Raw genomic sequence first — 23,942 nt, 5'->3', positions numbered from 1 at the left:
GTTGGCAGACACACTGAGGCTGCAGGTCCGGCACAAGAACAAGTATGAACACCCGGTGCGTTGTATGGTGGCCACTCCACACGTGCACAGCCTAAGCCCTAAGCTGGGGATGTGCAGAGTGATGTTTGCTATCAGAGCAGTTAGTGGTCACTGGTGGAAACCAAGCTGGGGTGTCTGCACTGGGCTGGGTGAGGTATAGGGAAGTCAGCAGCTGCTTTCCTCCCTTTTCCATGCCCTGTTCCCAGGTGGGGCTCATGCTGCAGGGCCATGGTGCACCTGGAGGTAATAAATGCAGGAGCTCTGGGGACCTGGCTCCTTGCTGCAGGACCTGGTGTAGCTGTGTAGGTGGTGTCCTGGATTGTGGCAGGATCTGGCAGGTAAGGAGGAATTTGCAGCCAGGGACGCTGTCTTTTGGCTGTCCTTTGCACTGTTTGTAAGGTAGAGTCCTGCTAATGTTTGGGAATGGGGCAGTGTGGTTGCTCACAGAGGTGTTTAGGGAACAACTCACAATGCTTAGAGCAAACCAGTTTTCCATATTGGTGCCTGAGGTCTCCAGGAGACCTGTCTTGTAGTGTGCTGCTGCTGCTTCTTTTCTCAGCCCCAGGGTTGCTGGTGTTCCTCTGGTGTGTGATGGGAGAGAAATGGGGTTTGGAATCCACTGGGGCTCAAAGGCAAGTGAAGGTGAAGCAGCGAGGTCAGGGACAACTTGCTGAATGTATGGTTTAAGGGCTATGCTGTGCTAGCAGGGCTCAGGTGATGCCTATGCCTTGTGGAGGTGGATTTATTCTCCTATGGTGGGAGTGGGCAGCAAGTTCTACTTTCTCCTGCGCTCAGGGATGCATTGGGCTGCAATGCTGTGTACCATAGGATGTACTGCAGTGTCCAGCTGGCACGGGGACAGCCCCTGGGGGAAACATGCATCCATCCCTTTGCAGTGCTCAGCCCAACAGCACCCTGGGCTGCCATCCCCCGCCCAGCCTCTTCTCTGCTTCCAATCCTGGTGCAATCTCAATACATAAAATAAATTCATGCCATATTCCCCAATAGATGAGAAAATGCCCACGCTGAGGTTGCTCTAATTGCAACCACGTGCCTGGTGGTGGCTTCCAAGTAGCGCAGAGCACAGGCTGGGTTGCATGTGGGGCATAAACAGTGTCAGGTGCAGAACATCATGGCAGTGTGCAGGACATGGAGGACATGGCACTCACTTCCAGCACAAGGGAAGCTGGGCTGCTGCGGTTCAACCTGTGCCCTGATTGTGGGTTTGGTTATTCACTGCCTTAATTGGAATTAGGGTGAGACAAATGCATCCTTTGTATTTGGCCCCTCTGGAAGCCTGTGAACAGTCAGCGAGATGCTTTTAGGGAAGTTGCTACTTACTGAAATAATTAACCAAATGATTTATCTGGGAGCAACCTGCTGGGACTGTTCCTGTTCAGACTGGGATGGGGCATGCTGCTGGCATGTCCCCACCATGAGTGTCTGGCCCTGCTGCCAGGGAAGGCTGCTGTAGAGCTGGCATCAATGCTGTGCCAGTGGTGGGGCTGCTTGATTGAGTTTATTTGCATTTCTGGGTGCAAAAGAAGTTATCTTTGGGCCATTCTGAAAATGCAAGCTGCATGAGTGTGAAGCTGCAGCCATTAGAGTTGCCTTGTGCCCAGGCGCTAAGTGGCCCTGCAGCTGAGTGCAGGATTGCAGGGTTAGAGGCAAGCAGTGGTGCTGGGGGGCCTGATGCAGTCCCATTGCTCCTGGTGTATTGCAGTGGTGTACAGACTGCAACAAGGAGATTAAGGAGCTGTTCTCAGTACCCAGGCAGGTGCTGGAGCAGCCATGTGTGCTTCACCTTGGCAGACGCACCCGGTCCTGCCTCCATCCCTGCTGTGCAATCAACAGAGAATATTTCACTTTTTCTCCTTTTTTGCTGTGCTTGCAAACTTCCATTGCCCACAAGGGCTGATCGCCAGGAGCAGCCCCAGCACGCTGCCAGGAAACACCAGGGGGAAAGTGCAAGGGATAGAGGGGCTGAGAACTGGGAAACACTCCTGGTGGGGATGGGAAAGGGGCTTGTGCAACAGTCAGCCTTTAATTAAGGGTCTTTAAAATGCTTTCCCAGCTGGTTGTCATTGCCTTGCCATATTGGAGTGGTTTAGAAGCAATGCTGCTTGGGAGCAACTCCCTTCCTGCTGGCTTTGCTCCAGTGATGTGTCCCTGTGCCTGTCATCCCTATGTATCCCTGCAAATGGGGCAGCAAAATAGGACTGTGCATGGGTAGAAAGGGCTTTGGGGGAATGCAAATATCTTTAATGAAGCTTCTGCAGAAATTGGGGTCGTTTAGACCTGTCTGAGGCAAAGGCTGCTCTTATGGCAGGGGATGCAATATTGGTGCCAGCTGCCCAGGGATGGTTCCTGTGCCCAGCAATGCTGCAGCAAGTAGGCGTGCACCCAACCAGGCACAGACATTGCTACAGCTGCCCAGGGATGAGTGCCTGCAAACAGCAGAGCAGGCTCAGGGTCCGGAGAGGCTGTGCTATAATTTCCACATTCCATAATTTTTCTCAAGAGGGGAAGAAAGGCAAGCCTGAAATAATTATCCACACAAGCCGTCATTGAAATGTTCTTTACTGTGAGCACTGATCACTTACTGTATTTAACAAGACAATTTTGGCTCTCGGTGCATGAAAGCAAGTAATGATTAAAGCTCTTGTTTTCAGAATCTTTGAGCCAAAGCACAAAAGTCTATCACTAGCTCCAAGTCTGAGCTTGGCAAACAGCTCTTGCATGGGGATGGAGCCAAGGTGAAGCAGCTCCCAGTGCTGTCTGCAGGGCTGGGGAGCACAGTGGGTGCACAGGGATGTCCCCAGGCTGGGCTCAGCCTTAGAAGCAGGCTGGGGGCTTTGGGTTGAATTTATTGCTGCTTCTTGGGGCTGCGGAATGTTTCTCAGCTGTGGAAATGGGCAGATGGTGTTTGGGGATGGCTTGGGAAATGGGTCAGTGTGTGTCTGCTGCTGTCTGCCTCTGTCCATGGAACAAGAGGAGACGTTTTGGGGGTGACCCCAGGAATGCAAAGAGCTTTTGTGTTGCTGCCTTCATACACCAAGCAGGGATGTGGCTGGATGCAGTGCTAGGTACTGAAAGGGTGTGATGCTGCTGGGTGTGGAGGGCTGGGTGCTTCCCCTTTGGGGACAGCAACCAAATAAATGGGAAGTAGCCAGCCCTGCTGAGAGGCTGCCTGGGAGTTGTGCTCATCCCAGGGTGAGCGTCAGCAGAGCTGATAAAAGCGGCTTCTTGTTTTGTGCTGTGCCACTCTGCTTGCAGATGCTGCCCTGAGATGAACTGGGATGAGGATAGAGAGAGTAGATGGCATTGCAGTGTCCCCATTGCCATCTCTCTCTGTACTCAGCTCTGTACTGGCTTCCAGAGGGAGATGGCTTCAACAGAATAAGCTCTGCCCAGCACAGGACAGGCAGCTCTGGCAGCAGAAGGGCTGGGCATGGATTTGAGCCTAGGGAACTGCTTGCTTGCTGGCATAAATCAACCCCACTTGGTTCATGGCAGCTGCATGATTGAGACCAGGTCCAGATCTGTTTCAGATCTTCCTACAAGGTTGTTAAGCTCTTTTCCTTGAGGATGGTGTTGCTCCACCTTTGAGCCAAGACAAATGACTCCCAGTATAGCAACACTCAATCTACACAGCCAAACACTTGGCTTCCTAGGGTCCCTTTTCTTACTTCAGGGCAGAGAGGACTCCCAGGGAAACGCTTGGGACAGCTGAGAGATGCAGTTCTGCATGGACAGCATTATGCAGATTCTCTTGTTGCTTTTCCCCTGGAAAAAGTGCAAGAATTTTGACACTGAGTAAATGCCACAGGCATTAACTATGCTAATAAAGCAACTGCTTTTATACACAGGGCTGTTATGTACTACTTTCCTCTTCCTCCCCAAGTGAGGTCAAATCAAACTTGAAAGAAAATCCCTGTAGTGTGTTTTCATTTCTAGCAGTGGGCTCTGGGCTCCTCTGGAGTGTGTGGTGCTGCAGGAACCACTTCTCAGTGTTTGTGTGTCCCTTGGACAGGGCCTGGCCTTCGCTTTTTGGTTGTTGCTGCCCTTCTGGCACCAACTGGGAGCACTGCAGGGTGTCCCATGTTGGCACACATTGCCCTGCATGTTCCTGTAGCACTAGGAGCCTTGTGCCAGCCCAGGGCACAGCTGTCACTGTCACCCACCTGCAGGCTGTGCTGGCTCTTTTGGCTATGCTTTGCATGAAAAAGAGCATTTCAGGAGCTGCTCCATGGCCCAGGGTTGCTGGTACGGTATTGTCAGCCCTGGCATATGGGCAGCCTTTCAGCCATGTCCACTGCCCTTTTGGTTGAGTTGTGCTTGCTGCTATTATTTACTGCTCCAGTCAATAAACAGGATAGGCAGTGGGCTGTATTTCATGAGCACAACACTATACTTGTGCACGCTGCTGTATTTCAAGAGCATAAATAATACTGGGGCATCAGCAGAAATCAAAACCAAACAGATAGAACAATTTATACCCCAAACCTCTCACTGAGGCAGGGAAAGAAGGAGGAGCAGCTCCACATGGTGCCACAGGGCTCTGCCCTCTTTAACCAAACCCTTCTGGTTCTGCCTTTACACCCAGCAGGGCTCTTCCCCTGCCTCTGGCACAGGCAATATGGGGCATGGGATGGCCACCTGCACTCCTCAAGTCCTCCCACACCATGGGGACATAGTCCTGGGCTGCCTGCAGCCACGTGCAGTTTGAGAGTGGCTTTTAGCATGTCCCACTGCCATTGGGTAGTCCCAGCTGAGGCGCACTCCAGAGTTTATTTTGCTAGGGAACATCTAACCCAGCAGCATGTGCACCGTCACTGAGCTGTTTGTTTGCCTTCAGAATGTAATATAGATCTAATTATATCAAAGCAAAGTATAATAAATAGCGTGGGGTTATGCAGTGCAGCTCTCAGCACGTGCGGTGAGTGCTTCGTTCCCCTTCCCTCTGGTAGTGTTTAAGCATTTCCCCTGCATCAGTGACGCAGACGTTCTCCATAAATCAGTGGAGGTAGGAGCACATTTGCTCCCCCAGCTTTGAAGAGGCGTCAGATCTCTGAACAGAGGCTTCTTGCTGGGTGATCCTCTGGGGCTGGTTCTCATTTCCTTGTAGGAGGTGGGTCTGGAGCCCATTTTGTGCGCTTGGGAAGGCTTGGCAAGAGGGGAAGGGGGGAAAAATGAATGACTTAGCTTTGCTGACAAAAAAAAAAGTCTTGACACCATGAGTACTGCACACCATTAGCATCCCACTGACACAATTATTTACCAGGAAGATGCACATATTGATTTGGCAGTAATAACACATGCTATGGAGAGGCCAAGGGTGCAGGGATGCAGACTGGTTCCATAAGCATAACCAACCCATGCTTCAGTGGGGGCCTAATCCTGCCCAGTGCTTGGCTGACATAACCCTGCCTGGGTGAATTCTGCCGTGCACTTGGTGCTGTTGTGCTTTTTGGTTTCCACAAGGAGGGTGATGGCACTGAAGGATGGTGAGGTCATGGCGATGAGGGATGCAAGAGCTCTGTTCTGACAATCATATCAGGTAGGGCCATTTCCTCAGTGCTCTGCTTGGTGTTTTCAGAGACCTCTGAAAAATGTTAACTCCTGTTAAAGATCGTCACCAGTAGTTGCATGCCCAGCCTCTTGGAACAAGGTGGAGAAGGATGGAGAAAGCACAAGATGTGTGCTGGTTCCTGGCTAGAGTTGCTATTGACTGAATGATACTAGGAGGGCTTGGGCAGGGTGCCCACAGCATCTGGAGGGTCCTCATGGCTGGTGCAGTGTATTTTAAAGAAGAAAACAGAGAGGAGGTGCCAAGAGACACAGAGCTTCTAGGGGCAAGCACAGGTGAGATTGATAGCAAGATGTTTCCCACTCAGCTCTGCTTCATTATGACTTTCTTGGATCAAGGACTGGACTGCATGAGAGTATAAGGTGCCCACTTGGGAACTGGCCTCTTCTCCCAGGAAACCAGTAGTAAGATGAGAGGTGAAAGCCTTAAGTTGTACTGGGGGGGGCTTCAGGTTGAATACTAAGAAACATTTCTTCTCAGAAAGGGTGGTGAGGCATTGGAACAGGCTGTATGGGGAGATGGTGAAGTCACCATGTTCAATGGGCATGGTAGGCATGGATTGGCAGTTGAACTTGATCTTGCAGGTCTTTTGCAACCTTAACCATTCTATGAGTCGATTATATCACAATCTCAGTCACTCTCACACCCCTTCTGAATCTCTCCTCTGCACGCAGTAACTGGAAAGGACCATCACAAAGAGCTGTCCATGCACCAGCAGTTTGAGCTCCATATGAGGGCCATACTGAAGAGGAGTGCAAGAGGCTTGTCCTGTCAGCCTGGTATGCCTGCAGTGGCCCTGGGATCCACCAGGTCACCAGGAAGCTGGGTCCTGGGGACAGATCCCTCTGGACGTTCCTGAGAGATGCCCCCATCTGGGAAGATCTCAGGACTGCCCAGGTGAGTGTCACTGGCCATGGTCATGCATGGGGCCACATCACAAAGAAACACCCTGAAAGAATTTTAAGGATTCTTTTTTTCTGGCAGTTTTTTAAGGGTAATTGTAATGCAAAGGTTGGGCTGGAACATTTCTGCCTCGCTGGGCTGTTTGCACCGAGGCGCTGGCAACAGGCAAGCTGCTGAGTGAGGAGCTGGCGCTGCCATATGGAGCTCAGCTCTGGCTGCTTGCTAAAGAGAAAATCATAGAGGGCCAAGACTTGGCAGCCCTGTTCCACAGAGACTGCTTGTGTGAATAAATGTTACTCATCAGCGTTGCTCATTGCTACAGGATCTGGCCCACAGTCATAAAGAAGAACTGTGTTTGGCTGCGGTTCAGCAAAGCACTCACACATGTGCTCAGTGCAAAGCACATGAATGGTCCCGGTGACTCCATGGGAGAAATGTGCTTAAACATGCTCTTTGCTTGGTATGCACTTCCAAAGGACTTGATTTCTGTGCCTTGAATGTCCCTTAGCTTTCCTGGTGGAGGAAGTCTCTATGTTGATGTCCTTATTGGGTCTGGATAAGAATGGAACCCTGTAAAAGGCAATGGAGGATTTGCAAAGGACGGCTGTAAAGGAGAGGCTGCAGCAGGCTGGTAATGCTGTGCAGTAGTTGTCTTACTAAGAGCAGGGAAAAGGCAGGAAGAAATTCACCAACATCGGAAGGCATCTAAGGATGACAAAGGAGAAAACAATTCTGCATGTATTAAATATAGTCTGTGAGAGTTCCCAGCCACAGAACATAAGAGCAGAAGATGAGGTGAATAGAGCACGAACTGATCCATATGTCTAGGAGATGGCAGCTGGAGCTGAATGCTGAAAGCCACAGCCTTGTGTGTCCCATCACGTCCCGTCATCCATGGGGTCACTGTTGAGGCCATGGGTATACCCACTGGTATATCCAGGTCTGGTTAAGATGGGCTTTTGGCCATGTGGCAGTGGCTGCCCCTTTTCCCTTATGCTTGTCTCTAATCCAGCACAACCCTCTGCATTGGGGCTGCAGCAGGGATGCATTTAGCCTCTGGTATTTACACACACAAGTGCCAATTTCCCCTTTTGTTTCACAAAGGGGTAGTTAAGTACATTAGCAAGCCATGTCAATCGGGACAGTGATCATATAGGCAAGCTGCAGGAAAGGAAATACTAATGCACAGCAAGACGAGAACAAATTCAGAAGAATAGAACAAACTCTTGTTAGATACGAAGTGCCTTGCCAAGCCAATGAATCTGGATGTAGTTAGAGAGGTGTACAGTATACAGAAGAAGTCTGTAATATTTTATTTCAGGGATATATATTTCCGGGACAAGTTGTTAGATTGACCTCTAGTGTTCATTTTCTTTAGGGAAAATTGCTTGATGTAGTTCTGTTTTGATCAGGTCTTATATCTGTGCGCTCTGAATGGGCTTTAAGGAGAGGTTTTGTGTTTTTTTTTTCTAGTAGATGAAAACAGAAAATGTCAGTGTTGGTATGCAGGAATTTTCTAGCTAGCTGGCTGACGGGCAGCCAGGCGTACCATGGAAATGTTGACACGCCATTACCTATAGGAAGGAGCTGGAAGCAGTCTTGGCTCTCGGAGGCAATGGGAGCTTTGCCATTGGCTGCAGGGCCAAGCACTCGGCCAGGAGATCAAAGTTATATTTTTGTAGTAAAGTTTAGCTTGGACAGATCATTTCCATTTCTCTAATGTTCTGTTCACTGAATTTTGTGGTGGGGGAAAATGTTATTTACTTTGTGATTCCAGCATTCTCTTACAGCCATCCCGATCTGCCTGTGAGATTTACATCCCAGATTTTCTTCCTTAGGATCCGCTCATGCGTGGTGAAAAGGGATTGAGTTTTAGACATGGTTGAAAACTAAAACAACTAAAGGTTGGAAGGGTTCTCCCTCACTTCTGTTGCTGGAGGGCTCCTATCCCATGCAGCCTAATTGGTATTGTTGAATATCACATGTATCAATCTGAAATCCAGACATAACTTATATGGGTTTGGTTTCATTGATTTCAATAGCTGAAAATGTTTGAATGGCGGCCAACCAATGCTAAATATCATTCTTCGTCTCCTAAAGCATTCTTCCCTAGTGTCAGGGAGCTGTCACTAAAACTATTTTTAATTGTTGTATTTTTTTTTTTAATTTTCTGGGGCTTGGTTGGAAAACATTCATCATTTATTTGGTCATAGAGGAGAGAGGAAGTTCTGGTCTTGAGGAAAGTGATGAAAATCCAAGTGATTTCACTGACTTCACTTAAGTTTATCTGGAATTATATAGGGGAGAGATGATCCTCCACAGCCTGGGTGCTCTCATGCTGCTCGGAGCCTCAAAAAGAGAAAAGAAAAAGAGCACTTTTCATCTCTGCAGCTTTAGGCGAGTTACCCATCAGACTGATTTCCCTACAGTCCTCAGTCAAAGCCTGGTTTTGAGAATCTCAGTTGTGGTGTTTCTTTTGTTGCTAAAATTCAGCAGTGGCCAGAATGAGCAGGTTTTGCAGCATGTTTTGGCACCGGTGGTTTGCTCTCCTCGCTGAGCTTGCCCAGTTTACGTGACGTTCTTGCTCAGTCATTGCGTTAGCATAGCAGAAGGGATTAATTACTTCTGAATTCATTATGAGCTGAGGTTGCTGATGAGTGGGCATCCAGGGCCAACCATGCAGAGTGAGCTTTGCTGCAATCCCCCAGCATGGACCTCGCTGCTCTCAGGCCCCCCAGATGCTGTAGCACCCTGCCCAAGGGGTAGGCTGGATCTGGTTTTACGAGGTTTTCTGTGAATTCATCAGAGGGAACAGGGAGACATTGTCTTGTGTGCAGCTGTTATTTCAGAGCACTGTCTTTCCTGAGCAGCTGGAAAGGGAAGCACTTTCACATCCTAAATAGCTTTTCACCTTCAAGATGGCCTTTTTTCTTCTTCGTCAGCAGTAGGGCAAAGGAGAGACACTGGTATCCCTACCCCAAGCCCTCATCGTGTGGTCCCATGGCTCATGCATGCACACAAGAAGTGCTCACACTGCTGCTTTGCAGATGCATCAGCCTCAGATCTTCATGTTTTCCCTGGACCAAAGCAGCTGAAACCAGCCATGGTTCATGCTCCTTCTCGTTTTCAAATAGAACTCCAGGCTGCTTCATCTTCCTGGGCTTTAGAAGGTTGCACAGAATGAAAAACTCCTATTGGAATAGAACCGGGATGTTCTATTCAGAGCTGCAGATCAGGATGGGGTGGGGGGGATGCAGGGCAAAGCAAGAGATTAACAAAGACTTGCTGAGGTGATGGGGAGAAATTTAGATTAAATATCACTCAGCACGCTGAGCACCTGTTGGGGACATCAGCACCTGCACTGCTTCTGCTAAAGATGTCCATCACTACTTCATCAGCACACCCCATTCTTATCCAGTTCAGGTATCAGCCCAAGCTGCTGAAAAGGGAATACCTTTAATAATGTGCTGCTTTTAATGCATTCAGCCAAGCCAATTACATAATGTTAGAGGTCTGCCCTTTTCATTTCACAGATCCTTTTGGTCCTGGGAGTGTATAAATGTTAAAGTAAAAGCTGTGTTCAATGTAAAACTTGCAAATATTTTGATTTCCTTTAGCATTGGAGATCCCTTTGAAGATGATTTCAGAAATGGCCCTCCTATTGCTAGACAGGGATAGCTTCCCTGGCATGCAAACGGTACTGTCACATAACAAATTGCTAAGCGAATTACAAAATGGCATTTGCACTCCTTGACCATACCAATGAGTGTAATTTAAATAAATCCATTCACGAAGGCCTAATTAGCAGGGACCATTCAGTGTGCAGCTGTACACGGCAAGTCTCTGCTAATCACAGATTCAATCGACAGAGTGCTAAGTGCTCCTGATGTGCTGGAGAGCTGAAATCACTCAGACCTCTCAGGGATTAAGCACTAGATCAGAAAAATATTGATCTTCTATTGCAGCCCTCCCACAGGGACTGGTGCTTATATGGGGCTGGGTGGATGTACCCAAGGTACTCGTGTGGAACCTGGCCCTTGGGAAACTGCTCCTAGTCTTTCTCTTGCCTCTGTTTTTCTGGCTGTCAAACGGAGATAATTATGCTGATTTATTTTATACGACCACTTTGAGGTTAATTGAGGAGAAAAGCTTTAGTAAAGATGAGCAAGTTCTGTTTTTGCAAGCTCTCTTCAGTGTTGCTGTTAAAAACACCTAACCTGGAGAAGCAGTTTATACTGCATATTAGTGGGAGACGTTATGGTTGGAGACATTTGTTTATTATAAGCACCTATAGAGATGTTGGCAGCTTACAGTAACCCATAGAATTCCAAACTGCTGACTGCCCCCCACTGTGCCATATGCCAGACAAATGGCAGAAGTCAGAGCATTGCTGTGAGATAGGTGCATTGGTCACATGCATTCATGTCTCAATACGTGTAAGTTGGAAATCTGGCATCTAATCATGTCTTCCAGGGAAATGCTCAGTTCTCACTCAGTCCACTCTCTGAGATGCCTTTGTGCTGTGGCTGGAGGGGTGCATCCCTTTGTACTGCTCCTTGTATCTGGACATACTTGAGAATGATATCCTAAAAGAAGCTATTATGGGAAAATGAAATGCATCTCAGTTTAAAAATGTAGGTGTGCTCAAAATGGGAGTGAGCACCAGGAGTAGAACGCAGGGCAATTGCTAAATGTCTCTGCTGAGGCTGTGGGGACCCTGAGGAGCAATGCACAACAGCAGCCTTGTTCTGGTGGCTCTGAGTCCAATGAAAGACTCAGTGCTGGTAGCCTCAGGTTTCACCTGTCCTTTGTGCCTCTGGGAGATAAATAGCTCAGTGGGACAAAGCCTAAGGAAAGCGATGCCTGTGTTGGGCACCAGCACCAGATTCCCACTTTGTTCAGCAAAGCAGGCCCTCGTGTCCCACTGAAACCTACCAAACCCAACACCTGCAAGCCCGTGGGACATGATCCTGCCTTGATCACCCTCTGCAGCAGTGTAGACCCTGCAGATCTCATTTCAGTGTATTTCTTTGTGTGTGTGTGTGTGTGGTTTGCCTTGCAGTCATGGTGGTAAGCATGAGTCCTGTACCTCCGGCAGCATTATTCAGCATATGTTCTTCCTATTTGATTAGGGTCACATCACCATATTCATTGTCTGCTTTTTGTTCATTAGATTGAAATATTGAATACAAGGGAATTAACAGAAAAATGAGCCACGGATGTGATCTCTTCCTGTTCTTTAGAGACTTTAAACATATAGAATGATGTTAAAGCTATAGATCCTACTGTATAAAACGTGTCCTAAAAAGCCCAGCACCCAAGCTGTCAGTTCTCTGGCATGCGTTTGTCATCAGCACTGTGCAATTATCATGGACTTTAGTGACGCGATAAATATGAGAGCACAGGTGGTATCCATTTTCAGCTGTTTAATTGAAGAAATGAAAGATCCCGTAATACAGAGTGAACCCAGAGAATCTGTCCGGCTGCTCTAAAAACTTCAATAGCTGTGACCTTGAGGCCATAAAATCGCTGATCAAGAGTAGAATATTTTATGATACAGAAGTGAAGAGCATCGATTTTAACAAATATAGTTTTATAACGCAAGACTCTCAGTGTTTTTGGGCTTTGTTTTGGCAGCTGTTTCTGGAGGGCCCGGTAGTTCCCTCATGCCTGCCTTGGCTTTTTCCCGCCTTTGGCACCCGCCGCCATTTTGTCTCTTGTTCCTCTCAGAGTGGCCCGTTCCACTCTTGGGTTTCTGTTTCTCTTTCCACACCTACAGACCTCAGGTGAGGCCATGTCAGTGCTCCTCCTGCCCATCTACCCTGCCCTAAACCGTGGGGCCAGCAGCCATGTGTTACTCAGAGCAGGGCAGGGAGGGAGAGCAATGCTGGGCCCATGTGAGGGAAAATCTCTGCAGCATCGAGCTCTGAGGGTGCCAGCTCTTCTGCTGCCAGACACCATTTTGGGATGGGTGGTGGTGCCAAAAGTTTCAGTGTTTTTAATTTATTCTGAATTCCATCTTGTCTTTTTTTCTTTCTCAGCAGAAGATCTGATCCTGAGCAGGTGCTGACAGTTCCCTTGGCTGAGCTCGGGGCTCAGCTCCTGCCTTTGAGGAGAGGATAAATCAGTACAACAGGGCGCTGCTGCTCCCCTGGTCAGGGCCTGTGGTGTTTTAAATCTTTAATTGCCTCTCTGATTGTCTTTTGATGCATATGCTCCCAGTGATTCCCAGCTGACTCACTTGAGGTGTGAGGTATAGCATTCAACAATGTTGAACTGCTTTAGAGATGGGAACGCTGACATGCCTTGAAGGGATAGTTGACTTTACTACATTAGTGAACATCAGTTCTTCCATGTAATAGGCATAGGTTTGAGTGACACACTGCTGAGTGGCTTTTATAAAGCAAATTTTAAGTAACTTTCTGTGAAAGTCTGGTTTTAAATTCTTTTTTTAGTGAAACCACTTCATAATCTCAGAGAAATGCTTACATTCTATAGAGCCTGCCTGCTTTTCTAGCAGATAGATCGTTGTGCCAATGACAGACACAGTGCTTAGCAATTCTCACACAGGGTGCCAGGTGCAAAGATACCAAATCCATTCAAGACTTGTGCTACAAGGTTTGGAACAGACGTCCCCTGAGAACGTCAGCAGTTCCCCAGTATTAAAGGTTTTTGAGATTTGGATGGCTTGATGGTTCCTTTGACATAAAAAAAAAAAAAAAAGGAGAATCTGACAACCGTTGGGTAAATATCATTAATGTCTTTGAACAAACCATGGAACTGAAATAATGAAAGGCATTCAGGCAGGCTAACAAGTAACCACAGTCCAGCTTTGGTATAAATGGAGAGGACTCGAGTAGCTCACAGGAATGCAACGTTAAGCTGACAGTCTGAAAATGTTTTAAAGTAGTAATGTTAAATTAAAAAACTAACCGAAGGTGGTTTTCAGCGCAACACTTACAGTTCCTCCCATGTAAATACCCTTCTATATAACGAGCTGCCTTAATAAGTTCACTTGAACTTCCCAGACAGGAGAAGGAGGGAAAATGTTTTTCAGAGGTTTGTGCTAATGGAATTATTTAATGCTTTGGAAAAAAAAATACATTTGTGTGAAGCACAGATAGCAGTACAATTTATATAGATTCCTCAGCCAAATGCAAACAATGAAGAACTGTCTTACTTCAGACAGCTTGAAACACTTTTTATTGAAGACATGCTATTTAGGCCAAAACGTTTGTGTTCAAAATCTGCTTGTTATTCCTCCTATGAATAGTTTTAAATGATTTGTTTAGATCTTTTTTAAAAAAAAAATCTAAATAAATTTTCTCATGTTACAGATAGAGAATGGCTTATTCCAGTTCAACACGGGACTTTGTTGCCCTTTCAGATCTGCATCCAAATCTTGCTCGTCCTGTAAGTCTCAGTGACATAGTACTTTTGTTCTCAAGCGAAATTGTATATGACTGTATTATATTACTGCAAAATTATGTAATTGACGTGTATTTAGATACTAATAGCATTAGTATAATTGTTAGATATAAAGTACCTTACTTTCTTTGTGTATAAACCAGGAAAATGAAAATTGATGCTGTTGTTGTCCATAGTATGTGGGTACCACAACTATAGATACTGACTAGACAACTCGGTGTCTGAAAGAATCTGAGGCTTCTTTGTAACGTTTTAAATGGATGCTGAATTAGTAAAGCATGTACAGAGTCAGTATTATGCAGTCACAATACATCTGTAACCTACAATAGTCTTTCACTGCAAGCTATGAACATAAGGCCCAGTCCTGCAGTTTTTACTTGCGTGCTCAGTCCCTCTGAGCTAACTAATGTAGTCCTTAGTTATTCACACAAAACTCTTGTTGAATGGTATGGTGTTTTAATGGGATAAAAATCTCACAGTTACATCTCAGATAGGGCTGTTTCTTTAGAACAAAAAGCAGGTTTTGCAGTTGTCAGGCTATTAAAGGAGCTAAAAACTTTGCTTGTGGGAGTACAGAAGTGTAGGATGAACCAAAAAGTAAACTTGGCAAACAGCAGAGGTTTGTACTTGGTAGTTTCATGCAGATGTTTGAATGTCTGTATGATTTTCTTTTGTTTGTTTGTTCCTGACACAAATGAGAACAATCTTTCCAGCAGCAAGAGTTGAACAAAGGAGTGTGCTGTGTAACTCATTCGTTTTCTCTTTTGGATTTCAGATGGTTGAATTATAACTAGAAAGTCTGGGGACCCAGTTTTTTTCATTCTTTTTTATGTGCAATCATGTTTTAAAACAGGAGGGAAAAGGCTACAGAGGGAGCAATGTCTCCCACCCTTCACTCTGTCTAGCCCACTAGTTATAATGTCTGTTGAGTGTTTGATGCTGCAGGAACTTAATGCCTGAAGAATAAAATAGGGAAGCTGCACTTCTACACGTTACAGCTGCATCTCTCCATGCAGCAAGAAGTAGACGTGTGCCTACAGAACTGTATGTCCAACAGAAGATCTGATGTGTTGTGAAGAGCTGAAAACAAGTTTTCTTATTCCCACAGCTTTTTATTTGGAGGGGGACAATTTAGCCCTTTGTTCCTTTGAAGAACAGTTATTTTAGTTAGACAAACGAAAGAGATATCACAGAAAAGAAATGAACAAGGGAAGAGAGTTTTAGATGCTCTCGCAGTGGCACTGTGTGTTCTTTTCAACTGTTTAGAAACTCCCATTCTCCAATGAAATTCATTTATTCTCTCACTCACTGATACTCCCAAATACAGGGATTCAGTGACTCAGTTAAAAGATTTAATTTGTACAAATAAGACCAATATTGAGTGTTGCAGTTAGTGAATGTACAGGAGAGTATTTTTAGTAAGACGGCTCACCAATATCTTAAGATAGACTGATCAGCACGTATCTAAATCCTATAAGTTTTTACTTTGCAGTTTATTTTTTAAAAGTAAAATAGAGCTGTAAGAGACTTGCAGTGTTACAGTGCTGTAGTGTCTTGATTTGGTCGAGTCGTCTCAAGCACTGCTCTGCCAAAAAAGGCAGCACGGTCTGCTCCTTAGTGCCAGGCATGTTCCACTCCTCCCCTTTTGGCAAAAGCAATGCTTGTATGCTTGCACAATAAGTTGATCAAGGAAATGATCTCTGAAAGTTTTTATGCCCTCCTGCACCCTCCCTTCCCCCAATAGTTTTCAGCCAGATCACTTCCATTTGTCAGCTTGCTGGGCAGGCTTTGTACTAATAAGAGAACAATGAATATATTTATATACAGTGGAGACCTCTTTTGGAAACAGCAGATTTACATGAGCATAGTTTGTGTGAAAAGTCATCTTAAATATCAATTCTTCAGACCGGCAGCGTGATGGAGTGTGTGCTGTAGTCAGATCTAACTGAAATGTGTATATATGTATATATATATTTTAAGAAGCAAATCCAAAAATAGAAAAATGAAATTCTAATCTAAATCACCATATCTTCTAGATAGATAGAAAATATTCATTTACAGAAAGGCTGGAAGAACTAGGATGTTATACAGTTAATGCCTCCACCCTTCTAATGAGCTGGTGTCCAGCAGGATGGGATAACACAGTGACCTTGCTCCATCTAGTGATTCAAAGTAAACAGGGATCACCAGGCTAGACTTCTGAGTGCATTTAGGTATTGTATATTTGTCGTGAGGTCAGTCAGATTGCAATGCTTTGTGAATAGGTGCAAAATTCAGTGCGTGTTGCTTATTAAACTGCTGAACTGCCCCATGCTAATTGACTGCTGTGGTTCCCCTGCTGGGACGAGGAAGTTGTGGAGTACGGCAGGTAAACTCATGTGTGTGATGTGAAAGAGATGAGGTACAACTTAATGGTTTCATTCCTTTCATTCCATTCATCCCCTTCGGAATTAATGGCAATTAGGATTATCTGCTGAGAAATAAACGTGTAATGCTACTTTATGAAAGTCAGAAGTGGAAGAAGCTCTGTAGCCTCAGGGCCTCTTGTGTTTCCACCTCTCTCTTTATGCTGCATTTTAATGATATTCTCCTCTTCCAGGAGGAGAGTTGCTCTATCACAATAAACAAAAGTTTAGCAAAGCAGAATAAGATTAATTTTCATAATCAAAAACATTTATTGCCTAAAGTCTCATTGTGGTCATTTGGAAGAGACAAAGCACCTGTAGAAATGTATGCTGTTAAGACGAGGGTGGCATAAATGGCCGTCCCTGTGGATGTGCAAATGTGCATCTCTGTGGTGACAGCAGGGATAACAGTGAAATAAATTCTGTCCAGCCTTTTCATAGCGGGTTTAAGGAGATCTGAGGCCTGTGCACAAAGCAGGAAACAACAATATTGGTGCCCACCTGAGGAGATAGTGGCATAAACAGACAAAATGATGAATGTCTTTGGGTGAACTTTTGTCCACTCACTGCCTTTACAAACAGAAACAGATGTAGTTCTTTTAATATCTTTAATCATGTTTTTTAAAGTAACCTTGTATGTTTATGTTTTAGTCCTTTGTTCATGTGGTACTGTGGAATAAATAGATTAAAGTGATTACCAGTCAGAAATATGATTATTATCATCAGTAGAGTGCAAGCCCATGAAATCTAATTCATCGTATCCATCTGTGTTCAATACTCTTATTCTATAATCTTTTTATTTTTCAGAATGTAATCGGTGTGGTTATTGGAAAAACAGATGTCAGAGGCTTTCCAGACAGAAAAAGTAGAGTCTTTTAAAACCTTTTTTACTTCGTTTTGTTATGTGGTATACTTTGGCATGCTCGACTGAAATAGATATTTAAATGATAAACAGACCTCTTTGTCTAAAGTGTAGAGAATAGAAATGCCCCCCAAAATTGTGGGGGGTGGGAAGCAAGAAGAAAGAGAGCAGCATTAATTTGGCTAAACAGTATCAGATAGAATTCATATTGAAAAAATCCAGCATGGAAGTATTTCTGGGTCTGAAGAAGACAGTATCAGTGTGAACACACTGCTACCACGCATACTGCTGGTGCTGATTGTGGTTTGTTCCTATTCATTCTCTCATAGAAATGTTGAAGGACTTCCTTAAGTAATTTATGGTCTGAGCAATGCCAAATTAATGTTATTGTATATTCACAAAGAAAAAGATGGAATAATGCATTGTTAATACACTGTTAATTGGATAATGAAACAATGCATCTACAGCTTGGGGACAACACAGACTGCTTGGAAGTATCTGGCTGCAGCTATTCCAGCTCTGTGCAAAGTGCTCAGTTATTTCCCCTTACTGTCACTGTGCTGAGCCTGCTCTGGCAGTGAGTTTCTGGAGGGAAGTCATCCTCATCAGAAACAATTCCATGTAGTTGGAGACTGTGGTGGTTTATACTGATGCCTCCACAAAACTACAGCCTGCAGATTGCTCTACAGTCAGTGCTGTAATTGAAAAATGACATCTTGCAGATGTGTATGATCCACAACAAACCTTGTTATTTTGCTGCAAGAGAAGACAGAGTGCAGTGTTTATGAGACTCATGAATGCCCTCTTGATGATGAACTTTCCATAGAGCTGGAAAGCATTTCTTTTATTCATTTCAAATCATCAGCTGTGATGGTGCTTGCAACCACAGCCATTAGGTTCTCTTATTTGCCGACAAGTCTGCTGACCTCTAGTGGTATTCTCATTGCGGGTAGCGGCTCTCTATGACAGAATACAGCAAAACCCTGGAACAATAGTTTTTATACGTGTATTCTAGAATCGAGCCTAGTTGAAACCAAGGTGAATGCTAACGGTAGTGTTTGTTTTTGCAGACATTGGGTCTGAAAGATACACGTTCGGTTTCACTATTCGTGATTCACCAACTTATTTTATTAATGTCAGTTCTTGGGGCAGAGAAGAATATATCAGATCGCTTTCAGAAAGCTTTAGGGTTGGTGACTGTGGTGAGTAGGAGTTTACTCTTAACATGTTTCTGTTTGAATGTGTTTTTGTGTTCCCCCCCCCCCAGTAAATCAGTGTTATGTATTTGTGGTTTTACTATATTTTCCTCAGAGGACATGGAAAAAAGTTTAATTGGAAACAAATTGTTCAGTTACGTTCAGTATGAAGAGGAATGGAATAAGATCTCTACGTTTTAAATTTAAAACCAGTAAATATGTCAACAGAAAGAACAGATACAAACCCACTGAACGCAGCCACCCACATCTCACCTATAGTTAAATGGATCTAAATTTTACATTACATTATTATAAAGTATGAAATATAAACTCCGCACAGTGGTTCAGTGTTTTTCTTTGCCTTTGTTGCTTATAGGTATTAATATGATTGTTCATTAAAAAAGCAACAAACAAACACAAGGAATACCTTCTATTTATTTACAGTCTGTGCTTTTATATCATTAATAAAAAGACTGCTTCCCACGATGCAGCTTTTGGATGAAAGCTGTGACTATGAAGACTATGCACACAGCAACTTATAGTCATTTTGTTTCCATTAAATGTCTTGAGGACTCCTGTGGGACTCTGGCTATAATGGGAGCTGTATGGCCAGATAATGCTTTCAGAATGAAAGCATTTAACAGAAGCTGTTGCACATGTATGTTCTTTTCCATATGCTACCTGGGAAACAACTGCATTTTTAAAGCTCCTTCTCTTTACGTGCATTTAATATTCAGTGTTCTAACTTAACTCGCTGCTGTTTGATTGTAGTTACAATTGAAAATCCTTTAGTCCAGTCAAAGGAAGGAGAAAAGGAAGAAAAATTCAACCCTATAACTCCAAGGTAAATGTGTTGTATAGACTGGTGGGTCTTTCCAGAAAGACTAATTCCTTTCATTGGCAGCTCATCACAGCAGTGTGCTATTGGTAGAAGTAGTGGTCAAACAATCTCAAAATAAAATATATTTTTAATTACATGAATTTTTATTTTTATGTAAGTTACTTAAAAATTACTGAAAAGTTGAAATATGTATCCAGCTTTAAGGAAATTGATTTGAATCAACGTTCTGGATTGTTAATGAGTTGGTTAAATGAAATGCTAATTGATGTTTTTTTGTGTATGTGTGCATATTATCTAGCTGCTACAAATTACTGATCAGTGAAAATCATTCCGTTGTCAAAACTTCTTCATGCTATGAAATGGACACCAAACTACTTTCTCTGTTGCACCTACCTGTCAAGGACCCTCAGGATTATTATTCACTGGGTGATATCACTGCAAATGGACAGAGCCTTGATGGAAGAATTCTTAATGTCCTTGCAGCTGTAATGTCAGTAAGTTAATCTATAATGTCAGTAAGTTAAGATGCCATAAGAGACCGGTGTTTTTCACTGCTGATTTTTATAAAATAAAAGGTGTCTCTTTATCTTGAAGTAAATTACTTCTGTTAATGTGTATAATTTTATAACAACCTATACCTATGGGTGTATAGGTTTTATTTAGTTGTGTATATTTCCCCCCTCCTATCACTATTAAAGTCATCTGTTCTCTAAGTTGTCGCTTTATACTCCTAAACACTGTATTACTTCTTACAGATTAATCCTCTGTGTTTTTAAAGGTTGGTGAGCCCAAGTATTTTATAACTACAGACAAAAGAAAAGGTCAGAGATGTGAAGTAAAGCTCTATGATGAAACAGAGATGTCTTTCCCAATAATATGGTAAAATATGTTTTAATTTACTAAAATTCATGCAAGAGCAGGAAAAGAATTAAATGCATACTGCTTATGATACTGTCTGACGTGCATTGTTATTTGTGTGGTAACAGTGATGAGGCAGCAATACACATTGAATAGAGACTTTTAAAAGTCTCCATAGAGTAACTTTACATGTCTAGTTTTATGACTTACTGACAGACTGCCAACTAACAAATGATGCTTAATTCCAAATAGTTTTATTTTTCTTTATTGAGAATTTTGCTCTAAATCAGGACCTGGCATTTAAAAACATTTGCAAAGTTCATTCAATTCTACCACAAAGTAATGAGGGGGAAAAAAATAAAATAAAAAGAGGAATATCCTTCATTTCTAAAGCCAAACAGGACTGGGAAGTGGAGAGGATATCACATGATAGTGAAGGTATTTCAGAGGCCATCGCTGAAGAGGTGGCTGAGCAATGCCAGGCGAAAAGTAAAGAGCTGAAATCCTTCTGTAGGGATTAATTAAAAGCAGAACAAAGCTGTGCTTTGGCAGTATTTTTGCCATCCAAACTTAAGAGGAACTGCATGAGATTTTATTAAGGGACCTAACCATCAAATAGTTGTTGTTGAGGGCTACTACTGACCTCACTCTAGTCTGATTCACAATTTACAAGGATTCCAGTGTTGGAAAACTGGCTGAACATCTGGTCTATTGATGTCAGCAAACAACTTGTTCTCAGAGAAACAGCTCAGATGATAAGCGGCTACTTTCTCTCTGATTTGCTTTAGTTAGAAATTACTTGATGCACAACTTTGAAATACATGCAGTATTTTTCCAGGTATTATTTTGAACAGTCTAATAGCCCTTTCTTTTATCTTACTTGGCATGGGATTAAGAAGGGACTGCATTGGACTATACTGAGAGCATCCTGGCTGTGTGTGAACTAAATGCACATGGGTAAACACAGTATTTCATTTGTTTGTATGGGCATGTAATGAGGGAATTGTTCCCTTTGAGCAATTTAGTTTAATTTAATAGGTCTGTACTTAAAAGTACTAGTGCTATTTCAGAAATGTACTGACACATTAACTTCTTTTGGTTTAGTTGGGACAATGAATCTATCCAACTTGCACAGAGTTGGATCCCACGAGAAACAGGTATAATGTTCTGGTTTTGGTGTTTTTTTTCCCCCTGTTCCTAATGCAATCTGTATTCTAATATTCTAAAGTAACTGATTTTTTAATCCTTTTGTGCCCAGTAATATTTGCATCAGATGTGAGAGTTAATTTTGACAAATTCAGGAACTGCATGACTGCAACTGTGATATCAAAGACCATTATTACAACTAATCCAGGTAAGAGCTGTTGAATTATTGCTTTACTATTACTAATCGCCATACTATTTTTTATCTATCTGTATATGACATATATTCATCACTTAAAAATGAATGTTTTGGGTTTTGTTTTTCAAGAAACTGCAGAAGCAAATGTTCTCTTCAGCTTCATAAGAGAGAATGCACAGTCAGGAGCTTTCCATGACAAAATGGAGGAACAATCGAAAGAACCCATTAACTGTAAGCGTGGATCCAAACCCTTTGACTTTAGAAAACTAGATAATGTCGTTTTTCCAGTTCATACTCTTTGTAGAAAGTAAGCTATAGCCTGGCTGCATGCTTCAAGTCTGAACTGTTAACAGGGCTACTCCTTACGTTATCACTTATGTATCTTCACATTTAGTGACTAAGCAAGTATGTGGCCTGACATGTTCTTTCTGCCTTAAGTAAGGAAAACTGCAGGTTCCCCCTCTTGATGATGAGCCTTCTCCAAAAGGAAGACATGCACTGCTTTTCTGATGCATTAGATCATCTCTTCTTAAAGTCCTTTTCATTCCGCTGCTCTTCTGTGCTGTTTGTTTCTTAGACTCACGTGTCTTTTAAATTTGTAGTGGAGACTATAGTTGATGTTTATACTGTGAAGCAGCTGAAAGAAAAAGCTTTACAGAGCGATGGAAAAACTGAACCAGTCTTTGGCATTATTTATGGCTACATTTCCATGCTGGACATTGATGATAATGTATCTAAAGTTATTCGCAACAGATGGTAAGAAACTGTTTCTTCTAAATTTGTATGTTAAAAGTGTTTTTTTCTTCTTCCCCTGACCCAAATGAGATAGGATGGTATTTAGTTGGGAAATCTCAGCCTAAAGAACAAGCTGAAGCAAGGAGGATTTACATGTTTGCTCTAATTACCTTTCTGTGTTTCAGCTCAGTGTGCCGTTTTGTGATAAACGAAACGTCAAACATGTGCACCTTCTGTGGTGACATCTCTTCAGATTCAAATTCAACCTTTGCGAGCTTTGACATCCTCGTTGATCTGACAGATCATACAGGCACTCTTTATTCTTGTTACCTCTCTGACTGCATAGCTGAGGAAACCTTGGGCTGCACCGTAAGTAGAAATAAATGACGTTGCTCTTATGCTCCATAGCTCAGATGAAATGAAACTTACAAACACCTCTAACAGTTCTTCATATGTACGTATGTTCTTCATATACATGTTGGTAAAAACTTAGAAGTCATTGGCTGCTAATAAGAGGAAATACGTTAAATATAAGAGTGAATACCCTATTCAGAATACCACTTTCATTAATTAACGCTTCTCAGAGAAGATGGTTGCAATCCCCTGCAATTCACTGTGCTTCATCTGACTGTCTATGTACATATATCAAACACTATGTTAAAATTGAAAAGTACAGCTTAAAAATGCATTAAATCCTCTTTTCATCATCATTTTATGGCAGAGATATTACAGCTATGTGCTGAAGTGATCAGTGATGTCATGTCATTCATAGGTCCACGAGTTCCTCACTCTAACAGAAGACAAGAGGACTGCACTGAAATGGCAACTTCTTCTAGAACGGAGCAAGATTTATTTTAAAGTTGGTATATAGTGGAAAACAACTACTGTTTTAAATCATTATTGGGTAGCATGTATAATACTGAAAAATTCCATGTCAATTCTGCTGAATTTTTCAAAAGAAGCATCAGGTTTTGTACTTTTATTCCTTTTTTCTTCATAGAACTGCCTGTTTTAGGATAACTTGGAGCTGATTCCCTGGTTTAACACTTTCCCTTCTTAGCAAAACTGTTCTTACTCTTCAGTCAACTCTACTTTCAGAAAAGCATTTTACTTTGGTAGTAACATACACATAGCGTAATATCTGGTCATTGATACAGCAGTAAAAACAAAGTCCTTCATTCATTTTTGCAGGTTACCCTGTCACCCAACTGGAGATCTGGGCTGAAAGCAAATATACTTTCATGCAAACTAGCAAATCCTATAGAAGCAAGTCAGAGCCTGCTGGGGAAAAAGCTGCACCACGTGGCTTGGTAACAGCAAAAGACCACTTCTTCACTGCATTTTAGAGGTAGAAGGTTGTTATTATCATATTTTGCTAAGGGATATGCATTACTACTTGTTGTAATTGGGCTTCTGTGGTGATGTTTTAAGGTGATTATACTTTGAAAGGTGTAATAGGTCCACAGCCTAAGAAAAGTTAGTTCTACTAAATTCAGCCCTTCAGAAGGGAGGTGGAAGCCTTCTTTGCTGTTTGGGAAATATCAGAAATAGCAATTAGTACAAGACAGATCTCTTAAACTTTGTTTTTTTAACTGCTGTGCAACTTCTGTGTTGCTTATAGTAAATAAAGGCCCACTTTCAAATACAGATACGTTTGTGGTGTATGTTGGTGAGTCCAAACACAAAGCTGTTGGCAACTGCAGCAGCGTGGAATGGAAATAACAAAGACCTTCCCACTAATGA

General features: G+C 43.2%; 1 protein-coding gene across 5 annotated transcripts; it reads left to right on the top strand.

Annotated features, from left to right (window-relative positions):
- The first annotated feature begins 314 nt into the window (after positions 1-314).
- MEIOB (meiosis specific with OB-fold) lies at positions 315-23,848 on the top strand. Of its 5 annotated transcripts, none has more exons than XM_015876690.2 (15): positions 12,171-12,318; positions 12,577-12,686; positions 13,870-13,945; positions 17,173-17,230; positions 18,298-18,429; positions 19,195-19,267; positions 19,563-19,758; positions 20,043-20,143; positions 21,227-21,279; positions 21,381-21,476; positions 21,594-21,695; positions 22,067-22,220; positions 22,385-22,568; positions 22,972-23,058; positions 23,391-23,848. In XM_015876690.2, exons 3-15 carry the CDS (start codon positions 13,877-13,879, stop codon positions 23,511-23,513), a joined length of 1,428 nt encoding a protein of 475 aa, XP_015732176.1. In that variant the 5' UTR covers positions 12,171-12,318; positions 12,577-12,686; positions 13,870-13,876; the 3' UTR covers positions 23,514-23,848. The 5 variants fall into 5 exon arrangements, with proteins under 5 accessions (XP_015732177.1, XP_032303620.1, XP_015732176.1 ...); XM_015876688.2 differs by having other exon boundaries at positions 12,574-12,686; XM_015876691.2 differs by lacking the exons at positions 12,171-12,318; positions 12,577-12,686 and adding an exon at positions 315-377.
- Positions 23,849-23,942: the final 94 nt, after the last annotated feature.

Source organism: Coturnix japonica, chromosome 14, assembly GCF_001577835.2.
Source record: "Coturnix japonica isolate 7356 chromosome 14, Coturnix japonica 2.1, whole genome shotgun sequence".
Classification (NCBI taxonomy): Eukaryota; Metazoa; Chordata; class Aves; order Galliformes; family Phasianidae; genus Coturnix; species Coturnix japonica.
The sequence above is the reverse complement of the archived record's forward strand: the minus strand, read 5'-3'. Positions and strand labels throughout refer to the sequence as shown.